The 18,127-nt window shown below is 44.7% G+C and overlaps 1 protein-coding gene across 1 annotated transcript in view; it reads right to left on the bottom strand.

The window, feature by feature from the left end:
• HECTD4 (HECT domain E3 ubiquitin protein ligase 4) overlaps positions 1-12,790 on the bottom strand; it is an 88,863-nt gene extending 76,073 nt beyond the window's left edge. The window contains exons 1-2 of the mRNA XM_063144102.1: positions 12,611-12,790; positions 1,303-1,820 (exon numbers count right to left, since the gene is read on the bottom strand). Coding sequence (XP_063000172.1) covers positions 1,303-1,820; positions 12,611-12,790 — 698 coding nt within the window. The remainder of the gene's footprint in view (positions 1-1,302; positions 1,821-12,610) is intronic.
• Between the last annotated feature and the right edge of the window lie 5,337 nt (positions 12,791-18,127).

Genomic DNA, 18,127 nt, shown 5'->3' on the forward strand with positions numbered 1-18,127 from the left:
GAAATTTAATAGGGATAAATGCCAAGTTCTACATCTAGGAAATAGAAACCAAACGCACAGTTATAAGATGGGGGATACTTGGCTCAGCAACAAACGAGAAGGATCTTGGAATTGTTGTAGATCACAAGCTGAATATGAGCCAACAGTGCGATATGGCTGCAAGAAAGACAAATGCTATTTTGGGCTGCATTAATAGAAGTATAGTTTCCAAATCACGTGAGGTACTGGTTCCTCTCTATTCGGCCCTGGTTAGGCCTCATCTAGAGTACTGCGTCCAGTTCTGGGCTCCACAATTCAAGAAGGACACAGACAAGCTGGAGCGAGTTCAGAGGAGGGCAACCAGGATGATCAGGGGTCTGGAAACAAAGCCCTATGAAGAGAGACTTAAAGAACTGGGCATGTTGAGCCTGGAGAAGAGAAGATTGAGGGGAGACATGAGAGCACTCTTCAAATACTTAAAAGGTTGTCACACAGAGGAGGGCCAGGATCTCATCTCGATCCTCCCAGACTGCAGGACACGGACTAACGGGCTGAGGTTAAAGGAAGCCAGATTCCAGCTGGACATCAGGAAAAACTTCCTGACTGTTAGAGCAGTACGACAATGGAATCAGTTGCCTGGTGAGGTTGTGGGCTCTTCCACCCTAGAGGCGTTCAAGAGGCAGCTGGACAACCATCTGTCAGGGATGCTTTAGGGTGGATTCCTGCATTGAGCAGGGGGTTGGACTCGATGGCCTTGTAGGCCCCTTCCAACTCTGCTATTCTATGATTCTATGAACCCAGGGACATTCTGTCCCTGAGTTATTTGAGGCGACGTACGAATCAGGAACTCTGGCTTATCTCTCCCCCTGCCCAGAAAACAAACAACCTCTTCTTCATCATTTTCAGTTTTCTTCTCAGCAGTTTTAGTTGGGACCCTATCTAACATGCTGCTTGCAACCGAAGCATCCCTCTGTAGCAGTGCAGGAAAGACGACTTTGGGTTAAAATCTAAATCAAGTTCATTTGGCTCTCTGAGCTGAACCTGCCGTTAGAGCAGGCATGAAGGATGAGAGCTGCCCATTACTGCCCCCCCCTCTGCCTCCTGTCATGACAGCACTTCCTCTTCCATCCACTGCTGCTATAAGTTAAAATGGGGGCAGGAGAAAAGGCAGCACTGGGTCAAAAAAGCCAAATACCTGTCGCCGGGCGGAATCTAGTTCAGCAGCGGGACACCCGAGGATTTTCTGCTACTATTTAATACAGGTATACACAACAAATGAACAACAAAAAAATCCTCACACCCAGATTTCACCTCTTCTCCTACCTTGCACAAGCCAAGGCAACAAGGGCAGCAGCAGCATTTTCTTTTTGCTTGTGTGGAATCTGTTGGCCTGAGGCGGACGTTTCCTCCAACCACGAGCACAGCAAGGACTCGATACCATTAAGACAGTCCACCGGCTCCTTAGTCAAGCTCAAGGGCTGGCAGTCACGAAGGCAAGTCAAGAGCACCTCGGCAGTTATGTTACACAGGGACGGGTCTGTTCTACTTTGGGACTCGATGAGGGGAAAGACCAAGAGCAGCCCCATCCGCGAAGTAAAGGGCGCCTGCTCAGGTTGCTGCAACAGGCCTTGCCGCTTGAGTAAGGCCAGCGCCTCCTCGTCCCCAGAGCTTTCCCGTTCATGCTGCTCCTCCAAGGCGAGCTGCCGCTGGGCGTTCCAGAGTCCACGCAGAGCGTTCAAGCGGTATTCCAGAAGGCGGGCATAAGCGTTGCTCTGATTTCCGCAAACGGAACGGAGACGCTCAGACAGCTCTGTTGGATCCTTGGTCTCAAACGTTAAGATCTAAAGAAAAAAAGGGAAAAGTTTGCGATGATGAAGCAATGCGCTGGGTTGCACACTCTTATGTCACTGAGCCTGTAGATAAGTATGACACTATGGCATAAGCTCTGTATCAGCTTTCATATGGCAGGCAAACTGGGACGTCTGGACTCAGAATTCAAGTGTTGCAGAACAAATGGAGTTTTTTTTTTTAAAAAAAAGACTGTCTCAGGTGACAGAACTTTCTCTCCTTGTGCTTTACAAATTCAGCGCCGAGATCTAAAGCTGCTCAGTTTTGCCCTGTTCTTCAATATTCATTTTATCCCTCTCTGGTTTCCCCTCAGATACAAGACATTATGACATGCCTTCCTCCTCCTGAGAACAAGCGACACCACTTCAAAGAAAAAACTGCACGGAAAAAGTATGACAAAATATCACAGTCAGCAGTTCTTTCCTCTTTTAATTAGCAGGTCTCTCCATTTTTAGAAATTAAGCCCTAGCTAACGGCCTTGCTGGAACAGCTCAGTCATACTAAAGAGCACAGATGCCGCAGAACAGCCATTCCAAAGACCTGCTTTGCTAGGCACCAAGACCCCACTGCTCTGGTCTCTCTTATTCAAATAGAGAGTACCCCAAAATGATAAACTACCCACATTTCCTGCTACTGATTAGACACTACTCAAGCGTCAATTCTACTATTTAGTTCCTGTCCCCAAGAAAGCACACAAGCTTCATTCACCTTCTGACCTCACTACTTTCACCATTGTCTTAATAGCTAAGCAGTTAAAAGCCAGGGCTGCACAGAAGAATTTTTCTGATATTGATTCCCCCCACCCCCATGTGCTCTGATCTAGTGAGAGTATGCATCTCACACACATAATGGCACTTTTATTAAGCATTTATTATCAACTTGCATTGCACAAAGGCACTGTTAAAGTCCAACCACCATCTGGTTGGATCAAGTAGTTAGAGTAATGTTACAATTCCCCTTATCATCAGTATCTATATTTCTGAATTTACAACCTTCTCTTTGTTAAGAGCTGTTCTTTATGTTTTGTAGATGAGATTACATGATATGCTATACGAAAGAGTTTCTTTTCCATGAACAATTCTGATGGCGTTCTGCACTATTTTTAAATCATTTCCAAGGACAAAACTCAAAATACAATAAATAGGATTATCCAGAATGAATTTGAAGGATAATTAACCAAAGAAACATCAGCCGGTGTAGACAAGACAACTGCTACAGGTATTGATTTAGCAGTGTCCAAAACTCACAGTTGCTTTTAAAAATCCATTAGGATTTTCAGCGTTAAAATTTGCAGCAGCACCTTACTCTAGGTTGAGTGGGTTTTCTTTGGAAATTGGCAGTAGTACTTTCCCCAAGGTTTTGCCCCTGTGAAATCCCTTTTTGGCAATGCTATTCAATGGCATTATGGAACAGGTGGGCCAGCCCACACCTTGCCCTGCCACACCCAGGCTGTCTGTCACCTCCAGGCAGGTATCCCTGACAGTGGAACTCTTCTTCAGCCATCTTCATGCTGGCCGAACTTTGAAGTCTTTACACAGGTGTGGAAGGGCAGAGGAAATAAAGATAATGTGCTTGAGGTAGAAATTCCAATTCTGTTTATTTAAAACATTTCTCTTACATTCAAATATATTATTTTCATTTTACCTTTCCACATTACATTCCTCAGGTTGAAAAATGATTGAGTTAAACATCTGTTTGTTTTTAGCTGCACCCAAAACGTGTATCCAGAGGCAGCCGGATATCACTACCAGGGGTGTTTACAGATTAGGTTTTTGTGGCGCTATCAGCTTGCCTCATTCATGAAATTTTAAAGGGGGTTGGACATCTTTGACTTCAATTTATAACCCTCTTGTGTTTTCCTACTGCTTTTTTCCTTAGCAGAGGAAAAAAAGAAGGAATTCCTGCACAATGCCTTTGGATTGGTAGTGCTAGCAGCCCTTCCTCTGAAACACCCCTCACGGTATGGCCAGCCCTAGTAACATGAGCAATTGTTGGCCCATTGCTGAAGGATCTTCTATTGCCAGTGCCATCAGAATGGTGCTCACCTCTAACACAAGGACCAATCCAGCTACCAACCAGGATTTATGGCTTGCAAGTGGCTTATGACATGTTTTCAGTTTTCCTGCAGGTTATTTTAGAATTCTATCAAGGGTCTATGCAAAAGGTATATGCAAAAGAACCTTAACTAATTTGATTTTCAGTTGAGTCTGACAAACCACTACTCTAAAAGGACAACTGTGGCAGAGCAGCCCACAAACCCCGTTCCCTTTAAGATGAACAAAAATTGGGAAGACAGCCAAACTGTGATGTCCAGAAGCAAGGAAGGGAGGCAAATGCTGACATGAGTAGCATCACATATGGGCAGGACTATAACTCAGTGATAAAACACATGCTTTGCAGGCAGAAGGTCCCATTTCTGAATCCTGGCATCTCCCGGTAGGGCTAGAAAAATTCCTGCCTGAAACTCTAACTGCCAGTTAGAGTAAACAATACTGAACTAGATGGACCCATGGTCTGCATCAGTATAAGGCAGCTTCCTATGTCCCTATGACCTGCTCTTTAAAAAGCCAAGATGATTCACATAAGGCCTTTGCACACCCTGCAGTAGCTACTTGGAACTTAGACACGGTTACGAAGACATAGTGATCTCAAACAAACGCACACTTCTTCAGGGCTGCCCAAGGCACACCCGCCAGGTTATCTACCTACCATTGAAACTGCACTATGGATCCTGGTTTGGGCCTTGATGGAAGATTGTCCCATGAAGAAAATAACAAGATTACCCACTGCGAAGAGGCTATCGAATGATGAGATCAGCTGGTGCTAAGGCTATCTCATAATGGTATGTCAGTCAAAAACTAAATGCATCCTTGATCCTGCTACACCTGTTAGTTGCACACATGCATCTATTTCAAGACATCTAGACCATAAAAACTGTTCTTTCTGTACATTTTGGGGAAATGGCTGTAATAATTCCCCAGTGTTTAGGATGAAAGCAAAGCAGCAGCTAAACTACTTTCCCACGTGGCCTGATGAAGCAGGTAGGGGGAAAATACGATATGTAAAAAATATGTTGTGAATGGGAGTGGGGAGGTGATCCCCAGAGATTTTAATGAGCATTAAGCAACCTTCAAATCTCATCACCACCACCATGCCACCATTTACTTGATAGTGTGAAATTTCTACACAACTCTGATTTTGCTGCAATGGACCAAAACAGCTACCATTTGGAAGGAAACGGAACAGGGGAGGAAGCTAACGAGAGAACAGGAAGCAAACCATCTTAGCCCATATGCAAGAGCAACAAGGTCAACCCTGGATTTCCACCCATTTTTGTAATTTGTCACTTATGATTTGGGACTACATAGATTCCCAGAATGTTTCTGTTGACCAGTGCAGTGTAGGTGTTGCAGTTGAGTGGCGCATTAACTTCAGCACAGCACTGACAGCAGCGCATGACATGGACTCATGTTCATTCTTGCCCTGGGACCAATACAGCACCAGCTCTATACTCAACTCTTCCTACAACTGTGTGCCACTTACATTCGTTTTAGGTCTCTGTGCCAATTAAAACCTAAGATAGTTCACTAGAAATCTGGCACCGAGGTAGAGATTCTATTGCACGACTGTGGATATTGCTATTCTACCAAGTAATTTACAAAATGGATGGCACAGACGGATGCCTAGGTTTTCTGCCTGGTCCTTGCTCTGCTATCTGTAGTCACTACTTTATTTCCACTGAGCCTCATGTGCTACACAACTTTTCTTCTCCTGCAACCACCATTCTATCTGCCTGTGTCAAACATTTGGCTCCTGCCCATAACTGTGTGGTCCAAAGAGTTTCCATTTAACCTTTGATTCACAACAGCAAAGTCCACCTCAGGCTCTTCCCGTTTTGCGATAAAAACTTGCTTGCTAGAAGAACTTTTATTTGCATTTATTTCCTTCACTTGGGACCATTCACTGCACAATAAGATTCACTGACTCAGCAAACATCTGTAGTCTGCACTGTGGCCAAGCTGCTCAGGAGCTTGGTATCAAACCAAGTTCAGATTTGGGTTCTATTGAAGTGTGTAGGCTTTCAAGTGACACAAAACTATACATCAGGCAAGTACTATACCGAACAATTCCATGAACATTTCAGAACGTTAAAAATGCTATAGTTCATGCAAAATTATCACATTTCTATTTCATTCTGCATTATAATTAAAAGCTATGGTTCAAAAACTTGTAAGTTCTGGTTCAAATGGTGCTCTAAGTAAGCAGCGATTTTGCTCACACCAAACTGAACAAAGCAGCCCTCGCTACCACTCTGCTATCACTGGGCCATAGAGAAATGATTCCCCAGTGACAGCCGCGCAGCCCAATTAGCGGCATATATTGTGTGTAGCTTATAAAACGCTTTAGGCGAAAAGAGAAAAAGAAAAGTTTCACTGACCCACTTTGTGAAAAAGGAAAAGGGAGAGTGGGGAAGTGAGCAAGGAGCTTTGAGGGAATGGGAGGAAAAAGTTACTTTTCTTGATGGCTTGTATGATCAAAGCCAATTCACAAAGTTTTCAGGATGCTTGCTGCTGTGCCTCTATGTCTAGGCACATCATCATCATCATTTCAGTTTGGGAGCCCCGGGTTCAACTCCCAGTACCTGTCATTGACTCACTGAGAACCCTCAAATAAGTCAGTTTCTTTCACTTCACTATCCTACCCATTTATCCTACCAAAAAAGCCCCATTCTGCAGCCTTGTTAGCACATCTTACGACACTGTGAGACCACCAGGCTGAAGGATATAAAACAATTCTGCATCCACATGACACAACTGTCAGTTTGGTCTCAGCCCCTTCTTGTACAATTTATATCCCACCTTTTGACCATGGGGCTCCTCCCAAGCAGCTTACATGATAAAATATAATTTTGACTTCTCCTTGTGAATTACCCCTCCCTAGTACAGCCCCCACCCCATACCATCAAAGCTGGTCTGGAGGATTAGGAGACCCTGCAGGGGCGATCTGGAGGGCATGCAGGGAGGGAGGGGAAGGAGACTTCTGCTGCACAAGTGGAAGTCCACTCACGTAACGCTGGGTTGAGTCCAGAGATGCCATGTTTACATTTCATTCAGTTAGAAGCTTGCAATTGGAGGCTTTTGCTTCAGATTTAAGCCATCATGGATACTGTTTAGGTGCCAGAAGAATCTCTGTGCAGTTCTGGCAAGTTCCCAGGCCCAGCAATGAAGAAGGAAACTCAGCTATGCTCATACATTTGAGTTAACCTACGCTGCACAAGCTGGCAGCTGAATGGAGCACATGCTAAAAAGGACAATGACATGAATACGTGGGATGGAATTCTTTGGAGAAAAACAAAGGGTAGGATCCAAAGAGCTGTGCTGGACGTGCCCAAGGGCTTACGTGCACTGAGTGGGATATTTAGTTTTTCACTCTGGATTGAAAGACACCCCCATACCATGTCAAAAGCTCTTTTTGAAACTCCCCACCATTTTGAAAGTGTTTGTCATGGCATGGGAGGCCTGCTCTTGAAGTAATGCAAGCTCCAAGCCCCTCTGGGTGCCCAGAATGAGTTGTGTGGCTGTTTGGATGCAGGCCAAGATTTGGTCAGTAACCCACATGCCTGAATGCATGTTACTGATTGTATCGTAGGTATAAAACGCAATGGAAAGCCATTGTGTAACAGTGGATGGGTAGAGCTTGGGCTGGCCCAAGAGACCCAGGCTGAACCACCACCCCCCTCAGCTCTGAAGCTTACCATCTCTCAGGCCAACTTACTTTGCAGGATTATTGCGAGTAGGGCAAAGCCAATCAGCTACCCTAAACCTCCTGGAGGAAAGGCAAGGGAGTGTAATAATAAATAAAATGCAAGGGTATGTTTTGTATGTCAGGTTATTTGTGTTTTCCAAAGTGTTAAGTATCTCCTAAACGCAGAGATTACAATCTGTTTGGTGAGCTATCACCCTTAAACTGCCTTAACCCTTTCACAATGATCATGTGGTTTTCAACTTCATTTTCGGTTGAACTATCACTCCCCGGTTTGCCCAAGGGCATTCCTGCACGTGTCTGGATCCTTCGGAATGGGCTGATTAGTCATTGGACACCTATCAATTAGATCCTAATGAAATAATTGGCGGGCTGACATGCTACCACCCAAAAGAGGCCAGCAAAGGAATCATCACTTCCCCTCTGTGTAGCCAGTATGACAGCCAAGGTGAATCACCAATGGGAACCTCCAGGGAATATTGCCACCCTGGTCAGTAGCAAAAAGCAGCTTCTAAGGTGCATGCAATCTTGCAACGGCTTGGCCTCAGGGTACTGCCAGGCAACTTTAGGTAAGTATCCACTGCAGGTTTGGATTAAATTAATCAGAACAATGTATAAGCCAGCTTGAGAGCTGGCCATCTTACACACATACAGCATTCTCATTCTGCTCCTTGCGTAGACCTTAAAACTAATCTCAACCATACTTCTGACCAATGGTCCCTGGAACTGTATATAGCAAGGCTAACTGAAGCTCCATCATTGCTTGGTGCTAAGGATGAGAACTTCTGTCGCTAACTAACACACCGCTAATTTTTGTTTTTTATAAGTGCATTATTTCTTCATTTATGCTATACTTCTCATAGGATACATATAATTCAAGCTCCGTTTCACCACATTTTTATAATACCCTCTCCCCACCCCAATAAAATAGTTTCATGGCCATTTCTTTCTGTTGGAATTCATAGTTGTATGAACGTTTGTAGCAGGAGACTACCATGGCTCTTTATAATACCACAGCAAGACAACTAGATGCTGCTGCAGCCATTTACACTTTGCCAATGTTTGGAAGGTTTATCTCTGCAACCATATGTGCTAAAGTCATTTCTGTTGTTGTTAAGTATATGATCGCTTGAATTAGCAACACTATCCGCTCCCTCTTCCAACTCTCCCTTTGCCTGAATGAATTTCTCAACCTCTTCAGTATTCCATTTAATAATTATCATGCCAAAGTTACCAGGACACACCTACAAAGACCTCTCATTAATCATGACCTCTCTAATGAAGCAATGCTCCCAAATTCTTGACACAATGTGTGTCAGTGGTACACTGGGGGCAATTGCACATACAATTCTACAGAAACAATAAATGAAATGTGCAGTGAAGGAAGAAGATGCAGTAGACAATAAGCCATAAAGAGTCAGATGGAGATCATTTTAATCAAACACTTAATTTTAAAGCCTAAAGTTAGGGAATATGCTGTGTCCATGCTCAAGCTTCTAGATAACCTGAGCGTAACAGACTAGTCCGCTGGTTCAATTTGAGATGCAATATCTGCAATGGTGATCTTGTGACCTGTTGCCCCATAAAATTATAAAAACAGGGCTGAAAGGGAACATTGTCCCCCACCTTCACCCAAGGCAGAACCATCAGTCCCTCCACTCTCATCTGTGCCAAGTATCCTAAGCCCCAATGCCTCTCAGAATCTGTAGGCCAAAATGAGCACTGTCTGTCTTGGGCTCAGCTCAGACAAAGCATTCCTGATCTCTGTCCTTTGCATTTGGGATAATTAATGTGGAGAATAGTTTTGGGGGGAAATAGCTAGTGACTAACACGTTTTAAAAGTGTTTTGTCTCAATGACTGTTAATGATGATATATCCATTTGTTGGTTGAGCCATATTATATATTAAATAAATGTATATTCACCTCATGGAACAAAATGGCCCCATCAAGTCTACTGTATTTTCCAGAATATAAAATATAGATTAAAAATTGTTTATCATAATCCAGAACCTGTGCACAATCTAGAACCTGCACCTTGTAGCCGGAGGAGAACTGGTATATAACAGAAATCCTGCAACCAGAAGAAACTTTGTGACTGGGGTTGACAAAGTATTAACCACTGATTTAGTTTTAGAATTCCTGCATTTTAGATAGCAGAAGCATCACAATGAAGCCCATGCCAGACCCCAGGTTTGTGATTTTCTATTTTTGTCTGTACTACAAAGTTTTGATAGGTCTGCACCCTAAATACATATATTCAGGTAGCTATTTACATTATTTTACACAGATGAAAGATGTAATAATAACATTAAGGCCTGTCACAACAAATCCATGTTCAATTAGTAATGTAAACTATATAGTATAAGAGTAAAATGCCTGTGAATTGCAGTTTCTATTTCATAATCCAGAAAGTCTCACTTGTTAATTTCAATCCTGTGGCAAGTTTATCATCAATTTTAGGGACTGTACAAGATAATTAACCAAATAATTCTTGGAATGATGGCACACTCCTGATCAACAAATGCACAGGAATGTTCATATATATGTCTAGATGACAACTACCTCGCATGTGATTATTTGAGCCATTAAAGCTCACAAAACTAATGTTTCAACCCCATTTCTGCATGCAAGCTGTATTGATATCAAAAAGATGAACTCTGGACCACAAGACTAATGAATCATTGCATTCTTCACTCCCCCAGAAACAGCAGATGTCGGTCACAAAAGACTGGCCCTGCATTGCTGGTAGCATTCATTTTAATAACAACCGGCCTGCAATGCCTAGACTATTCCCAAAAGTAAAAAAAAAGACACTAGGAAATATTATATTCCTTTTCCTCATTAAGCTGAAGGACACAAACAAGGAATTAACCTCGCTGTCACCTTCTTTCTGGCGATAAGAGAGCTTTTTGCCAAGCAGTGCTTGCTGAACCCTCCCCATTCGGTTCACGCCACCCAGCTTCTGACAAAGAACCTGTGTCACTGAGAGCCACACTGCTGGGGGAGAGGGCGGGGTGACAGAGGGAGGTGCATGAGAAAGCGATGCAGACTATGGACGAGATGCCAGCAGAAATGACTGACAGCAGTTCCCCCAAAGAACACATTACAAACAACACACAATCACAGCTCTGTACAGTTCTCCATCAACGGCTCACATTTACAGGAGGAGAAGGGGAGGCGGAGGTGGAAACGAGTCTTTTCGACAATCATGATAACCACAGCAGAGGTACCAACACCTAAACACACCTCAGACACAAGTCAAGGTAAAAACAAACTCGCATAACTGCTAAATAACAAACTAACAGTAATAATTAAGACCACCATAGGATCAATTGTCAGGAGACACCTTTCCGGAAAAGGAAGACAGGGAGGCTTCACCCTTCCTGGTTCAAACAAGGGAAGCTCCAATAGCTTTATCATCCTATCTCCCCCACCCCCTTCCCTGGTGCTGAATCACCTTTAAGCCATCATTTCAAGAAATTTGGGTATCGACAGACCTGCCAGAATGTGTGTCTGTGTATGTCTTGATACTTTAATCTCTCTTAATGTTTGCTGATCTCCCCCTTCTCCCCTATTATGATCCTGGTGGCTGAGACATTCTTGGAAAACCTAGGTGTTCCTCTGTTATCCACACCCCAAAATCATCATCACCAAATACTGATTCTCCACCTGATACTACACAGCTCCCTACACTCTCCATCTAGTAACCACAATCTCCTTGGCCCTAATACTTCACAGTATAGCCTCCATCACCTCCGGCCTACCACCTCTGACTTCCTGTACCCATTCCTCACTGATTTTGCTCCCCATGTCTTTTACCTCAAACATGCCACAGCCCAGCCACAACCTGTTCCCTACCCAACGTCCCTGTAACCTTTTGCCCTCACTGTCTCCACATCTTCTTCAATTCGACCCTCTGTCTTATCCCTTCTGACCTCTCACTCCCCCCATCTTTTGCTTATTGGCATCCTCCTATTCCCAATTCTGTTTTTTTGACCCATTGCCCCATCTTGTATTCTCCCTCTCCCAATTCATTGCAACTTAATAGCCTTATTTTTCCCTCATCCTGTCTTTCCATTTGAACTACCTACCATTTCTTTCCTCCCCCTTCCCAATTTTGACATCCTTAGTTTGGGGTACACCTAATTTACAGACAACCTCCCCATTTCCAACACCACAGATTTGGAGAGAGAGCCCTTTTTTATTTTCCCTCTTGTCTAATTTTGACAACCCATATTCTCTATTTTGGGTACTCAAATATGGGTACCACATAGTTCACAGACAGAGTTTTGACATCCCATCTTTTCCTCTCCCACCCCATCCCTGAGTAATAGGGTAACGGGGGGGGGGGGGCGTAAAAGATGTCAAAATCTTTCCTCTGGGTCAGTCTTGATCAAAAACATCATCAACATTACAGGGGGGTGGTAAAAGAAGAGTCACACAAGGGGGAAATAATGGGTCAAAATAAAGGAAACAATGTCAAAATTAAGGGGCTTCCTCTAATCCTGACCTCCTTCCCACCCCATTATTCCCTCTCTCCCATCCTCTCACTTTGGCATCAATGTTATTGTTAAAAGATCCATTTGGAGGTTTGGATGCTGGTGATGAAGGCCAAATTCTCTCTGTCCATCCGGCCGTTCCCCCATCTTATGTTTAAAAACTAATTCATAGAGCAGGGATAGGAGAGTGTGAAGATGATGATGATCATGTTATTGTTGATCATGAGGAAGGCCAGATCCTCCTCCTCCTCCTCTACCCCTCATCTTATTATTAAAGGCTAAATTTGCAGGGATGAGGATGCTGACCAGATCCCCTCCCAGCAGGGCATACTCCCCCCCCCCCCCACAACACCTCCTGTTAAAGCCTAAACTGAGGGGAGATGATGATGATGATGGTGATGATGGCCAAATATCCCTCCCCCACCAACGTTATTGTTAAAGACTAATTCATGGCGGGGGGGGGGTGATGAGGAAGGCCAGATTCTCCTCTTCCTCCCTCCCTCCCTCCCTCCTTCCTCACCTCCAGCTCGGTGTCTCCGGGCTCGGCCACGCCGATGATCTCGCTGGGCAGCTCGGCCAGGTCGGTGACCCGGATCAGCCCGTCGTGGAGGAAGATGGTCTCCTCCTTCACCGACAGCCACTGCGCCGAGTCCGCCGCCGCGGCCGCAGCCGAGCCCGGAGCGCCGGCCGGGGACCCCATCGAGGCGGCGGCGGCAGCGTTGACAGCACCTGCTGAGGGGAGGGGAACGGGAGGCGAGGGCGGGGAGGGCTGCTGCTGCTGCTGCTGCTGCTGAGGGGGCTGAGGGAGGGAGGGGAGGGATGGAGGGGGGCGGGCGGGCGCCGAGGCGGCGGCGGCAGCGAAGGCTCCTTTCAGCCCCCCACCATGGCGGGGAGGAGCCCGGCGAGGGAGAGAAAAGAGGGGCAGGTCGTGAGGGAGGGAGGCGCCCCCTCAGGCAGGCAGGCAGGCGGTCGCTGCCCCCTCCCCTCACACACACAGGTGACAGCGCGACGCCATGTTGGAGGAGCAGCAGCAGGACTGGGGGTGGGGGTGGGGGGCAAAGGCGGCCCCGGCATGCACCGCGCGGGCGCTGAGAGACAGCGAGGGAGCGCGCGCGAGGAACAGGCCCCCTCCCCTCCTCTTCCTCCTCCTCCTCCTCCTGAGCTCGCGCCCTCGTCTCTCCGTCTGACAGAAAAGCCGGCGGGGGGCCGCGGAGAGTGAGTGAGTGAGTGACGGACTGACTGAGGTAGGGGAACAACGAGGGGGGCGGGGACAGGGCGGCCGGGGCCCTCTCATTGGTCCCGGGAAGCATGGAGGCCGCCCATTTCAAGCCGGCGGCTCCGCCCCTCCTCCCCGGTGCCCCTCCTCCCCCGCTCAGGCTCAGCCTGACTAGACTTGCCTCGTCCTTCCCGTCCAGATGCGCTGGACTACTGCTCCCATTATCCCCAGGCAGCAGGGATGAAGGGAGTTGTAGTCCCACAGGGCACCAGGGTGGGAGAAGGGTCCTTTATTCCCCTCAGAGAACGCTTCTGCAGGGTTCTTTCCCCTCAGGTTTCGTTGCCTCACGCACTCTCTCACTCGTTCCATCACCATTATCACCACTATAATAATAATTATTGTACAAGGTGTATTAAAACAAAACGTGTTCCTTCCTCACCTCAGGATTATCTCACCACCGTCACCACCACATACAGCAGCTTTCCCCAAATCAATGCCCTCCAGATGTTTTGGATTACAACACCCATCACCTCTGCTCATTGGCTATGCTGCCTGAGGCTGATGGGAGTTGTAGCCCAAACATCTGGAGAGCACCAGTTTTGAGATGGCTGCCCCTCATAATATCTCTCTTAGAACAAACAAAATCCACTCTTTTTATCTACTACATACCAATAGCCTTTTAAATCACAACAACAATAATTTCTTTAAGTTGTATTCACATAGCCTTAAAATGTGTCAGAGGGTGGTAGTAACCAGCCCCGATGAGGCGAGCTTCTGTTAGTTATGTCTGTTCTTTGAGGAAGGACAGAGAAATGGCTGCTAAATTTAATTTGCAATTTCCCTATCAGTTATAAAGAAACTTTACCAAAATAATAAAAGTACGTTAATGTGGCTAGCCCACCAAGTTGTGCCTTGGCCGGCCAGCCAGCCAGTCTTTGCATTTCTATGTCTGGTGCTATATAGATGTTGTACTGCAGGGTTGACATATTTTGCTATATAAAAGAGGAATTCTCCCTTTTATCAAGTCCATTACATTTTTATGTATGACGAGTTTGGAATCTTTATCTTATTCATGAACTTAAGATAAACTAATATATACCAATGTACAGACACATGCTAATTTATATTAGATTACCCATGTATATGAACATCAGAAATAAATATTCCAAAATCCTAATACGTTCCGAATAAAATATTGGAAACAAGCAAACATGTCAAGGATCAAACTTGAAGAACATTAAGAGAGCGCCATCCTATGAGTATCTACATGGCCACTTAGTAGTTATGCTACTAGAGGAGGAGGTGGAAGTATGAGAAAATGCAGTTTCCTGGTTGTATCACATCTTTGCATTTGTTTGATGAGTTGAGCTGGGTTCAATCAAGTGCAGAAGCCAAACCCCCTATATTCCACTATAATAGAATATTTGCAATCTGTGTGCCATACATAATAAAATATGATCACAGCTGAGATTACATATGAAACCTTCATGCTCCATTTGTAGCCTCACAGCCTGATGAGCCGAAAATTGAACTTTGCTGGTGTGTGCGTGCGAGAGACACACAACCCCCAACAGTACTTGGAAATTACTCCTCCAGCTCCATACGAGTGGAGCATTGTCTTAAGAGAACTGAGATTTTTTAGAAAAGGTTAGAGGTGTACAAATCCATCCTAACTGTAGCTCTTAAACCACATTTGTCCAGTTCCAACATACACACCAAATCATGGTCAAAGAAACTTAACTATACCCTGGAATCAGTGACTAAACTCAATGGGCAACTGTGGTTTACCATAAAATCTGAATGAACAAACAGCATACGTGTTTAATCTGTCCCTGGAAGAGTGCTGAGTAACAAAAGCCAAAAATTGGCACAACCATTCTTAAGGCTCATTGTTTGGAAGCTCAACTCAGAGCTTGGGTTCTAAACCATCATTACCATGAACCATGGTTTAACGTGATGTCTGAATGGAGCCAACACTGCTTTCTCTATTGTGTGTCAATAGAGACACACAATGAGATGAGCGGAGATCTCCGTGTGTGATGGTCTCTGCTAGGCAAACATCCCCAAAATCAAAGCAAGTGCTGTTAGATACAGTCATGATGATTATGTATTTTCAATGTTTCTATCTTGCTGCAGATCTGTGTCCCTTTTTCGTCCTTTTTTTTTGCGATTTGTCCATTCTAAACACCAGGCAGGATGCCTCCGTTGGCCTTGTAGGAAATCTTACCCTTGCTTTGTCCTTGGGTTCAAATGTATTTTTATTTTACATTTTGGGTCAGATGTTGCTGACAATTATTGCAAACCTGATAGGAAGATGTAAGTGGTACCCAAGGCTGGATAGTGTTTTTCATCTCCATCCCCCAGGTGATTGATTGTGCCACGGGCATTTCAGTAAGAGACCCACACAAGTCTGGTTTACAATGTAAGGGGCAAGAGGTCGAATTATTGAACAGAATACATACGAAACAGCCATCAGCGACTGATGCAGGGACCAAAAAGATTTCTTCAAAGGAAATGAATAGTAGCTTTTGATTTTCCCACCTCACGAACCAGTACGGCTAGCTTAGTTTTCTTACAAAGTTGGTTTAATTTGGTATTAAGATGTTTACGTATAGTTTTATATGTTCAGTATGCCACCTAGTTTTTAGAAATATTAATTAAAATATTTAACAAAGCTACTCATTTGAACCCAAATAAAGATGGCGCCAGAGGGTAGCACTTTGCTTCACAGCCTTCTTTTAATCATTGTCAATTTCATCCCCTAAAATGGCTCAGTTACATCCCTGAAATATCCCCTAAACAGGGACACACACAGGTCTTTGATTCTGAATATGTACCTGGAATTAAATTCCATTGACTCTCGGGCAAATACACTTGGGAATGAGCCATCAGGCGTTTGCTTTGATTAAACTGAACCAGGCGTGATCAAAATCACACACTCACCCTGTAGAACATTAGTAATCATAATCAAGTTTATGACATGACTGGATGTTACCTCCCTGCCAAAACCTTGTCAAAATGGAACCCATCAGATGTCGGACTCAGGAAACACTGGTTAAGAAAAGGTTAAACAAAGCTGTGTCACCATGACTAGTCCAGATGGAGAAATACAAAACTTGAAAGTTACTCAAACCCATAGGTGAGAAGTGGGCAAAACCTGTTCCTCATTGGAGTGGGGAAAGGGCACATCTCTGCCCCAAGGAGCTTACAAATTCACATGACCCGTGTTTTGTTTGAAAGGGTGAATCTCTAAATTGGACACTTCCCCATTTTTGGCCATATTTGTCTGCTTGTGCTGGTGAAACAATTGAACCATTACCTCTGTCTGCATTACTAAAAACTCTTCTTTGGAAGGAAGCCCCACTAAACCCATATAGGGCTTTTCACGGGGAAAAAAAGTAAGTGATGAGTGAATTATGTCTTGAATTCTTCCAAAAGGTCTTATTTTACATATAAATTTCCAAGTGGTGCAGCATAATTCAATGCATGTGCTCAACATATGCGCAGGGACTTATTCCCAGGTAAATGCATTTACGATTGCAGCCTTAGAAGTCTTCTGGATGGACGACGATGTGCTTTTATTACGTTGTAATCCTTTTTGCTCTTCAAACCAACCCTTCCCATTTTGTGTGCCTGGTTTCCAAGTCTTTTTTTCTCCCCAGTTTCAATATTTTCTTGCTGTAGCAGCGATTTCCAGGCTCCTAAAATTCATGCTATTACTATTCAGGAGGACGGGACGCTATCCACGTGTGACAATGTTGGTCTCTCTCCATTACACAGCAGAACTAATCCTGAAATAGCATCAGGTACACCGGGTGGTTATTCATCCTGTTCAACTTAAATTGCTTTACAAATGGCCCAAGTGCCATCTGATAACAGGCTTGTTGCACTGCTGCGCACTGAGAGAGAGAATGAATAAATGCCAGCTGCATCAGTGGCGGCTCTGACTTCAGCGGGGCATTTTAAGCCAAAAAGTCAAAATAACCAGTGAATCCTTATAATGTATTTTTGGACAAAATGCAACTCACAAAACTATTTCAGGCCGAAGAATAGAGGATAAGCATGAACTGAGTAATAAACTGTGGGGGGTGGGGTTATTTTATTGACCCATAATGTTTTATGGGGATCCCATCTACATCTGTTGTCCCCTGGATTTTGGGATGGAAAAATAATGCCGCCTGCAAAACTGGCATAGAAAGATTAAGAACTACCATCCAGTAGTTCCCCAGCAGGGGATGTGGCCCTTAGATTAAGCTGCCAAGCAGAGACTGCCAACACCAGCCTATATCATGACACATATCTAGCACATCACACGGTGAGCAGTCACCATGCTCTACAAAGGCTCATTCCCTTGCACTTCCAGATTGCTGATGAGACTTGTCAAGCATTTGCAAGGGCAATTTCCTGTCATTTCCTTTTTTATTTATTTAATTGGAGCTCCTGGGCACTGTCATTCCTATGGCATGAAAAGTTGCTGGACGGGTTTCGAAGGATGGAGACAGGCTTTAATTTACTGCTCTTGGAGCAGGACTCAATACTCTGTCTCGCTTGATTGGCTATTTTTGTAGGATTATCCACCCATATCTTTCACCAAAGGGGCCCTGGCAAACACAGGACCTGGGATGCTGCCTTATATCAGCTTAGGCTATGACTGGGTTCAAACAACACAATAACCCACAACCAAGGTTGAGCATGGGTTGTCATTGAACTGTGGGTTGACATCAACATGTGGATTATCATGTCTGAATCCACCTGCACTAACAAACCATGGTTTGTTAACCACAAACCATCCACAAAGAGAACCCATGGTTTGTTACGGAG

This window comes from Elgaria multicarinata, chromosome 18, assembly GCF_023053635.1.
Source record: "Elgaria multicarinata webbii isolate HBS135686 ecotype San Diego chromosome 18, rElgMul1.1.pri, whole genome shotgun sequence".
NCBI lineage: Eukaryota > Metazoa > Chordata > Lepidosauria > Squamata > Anguidae > Elgaria > Elgaria multicarinata.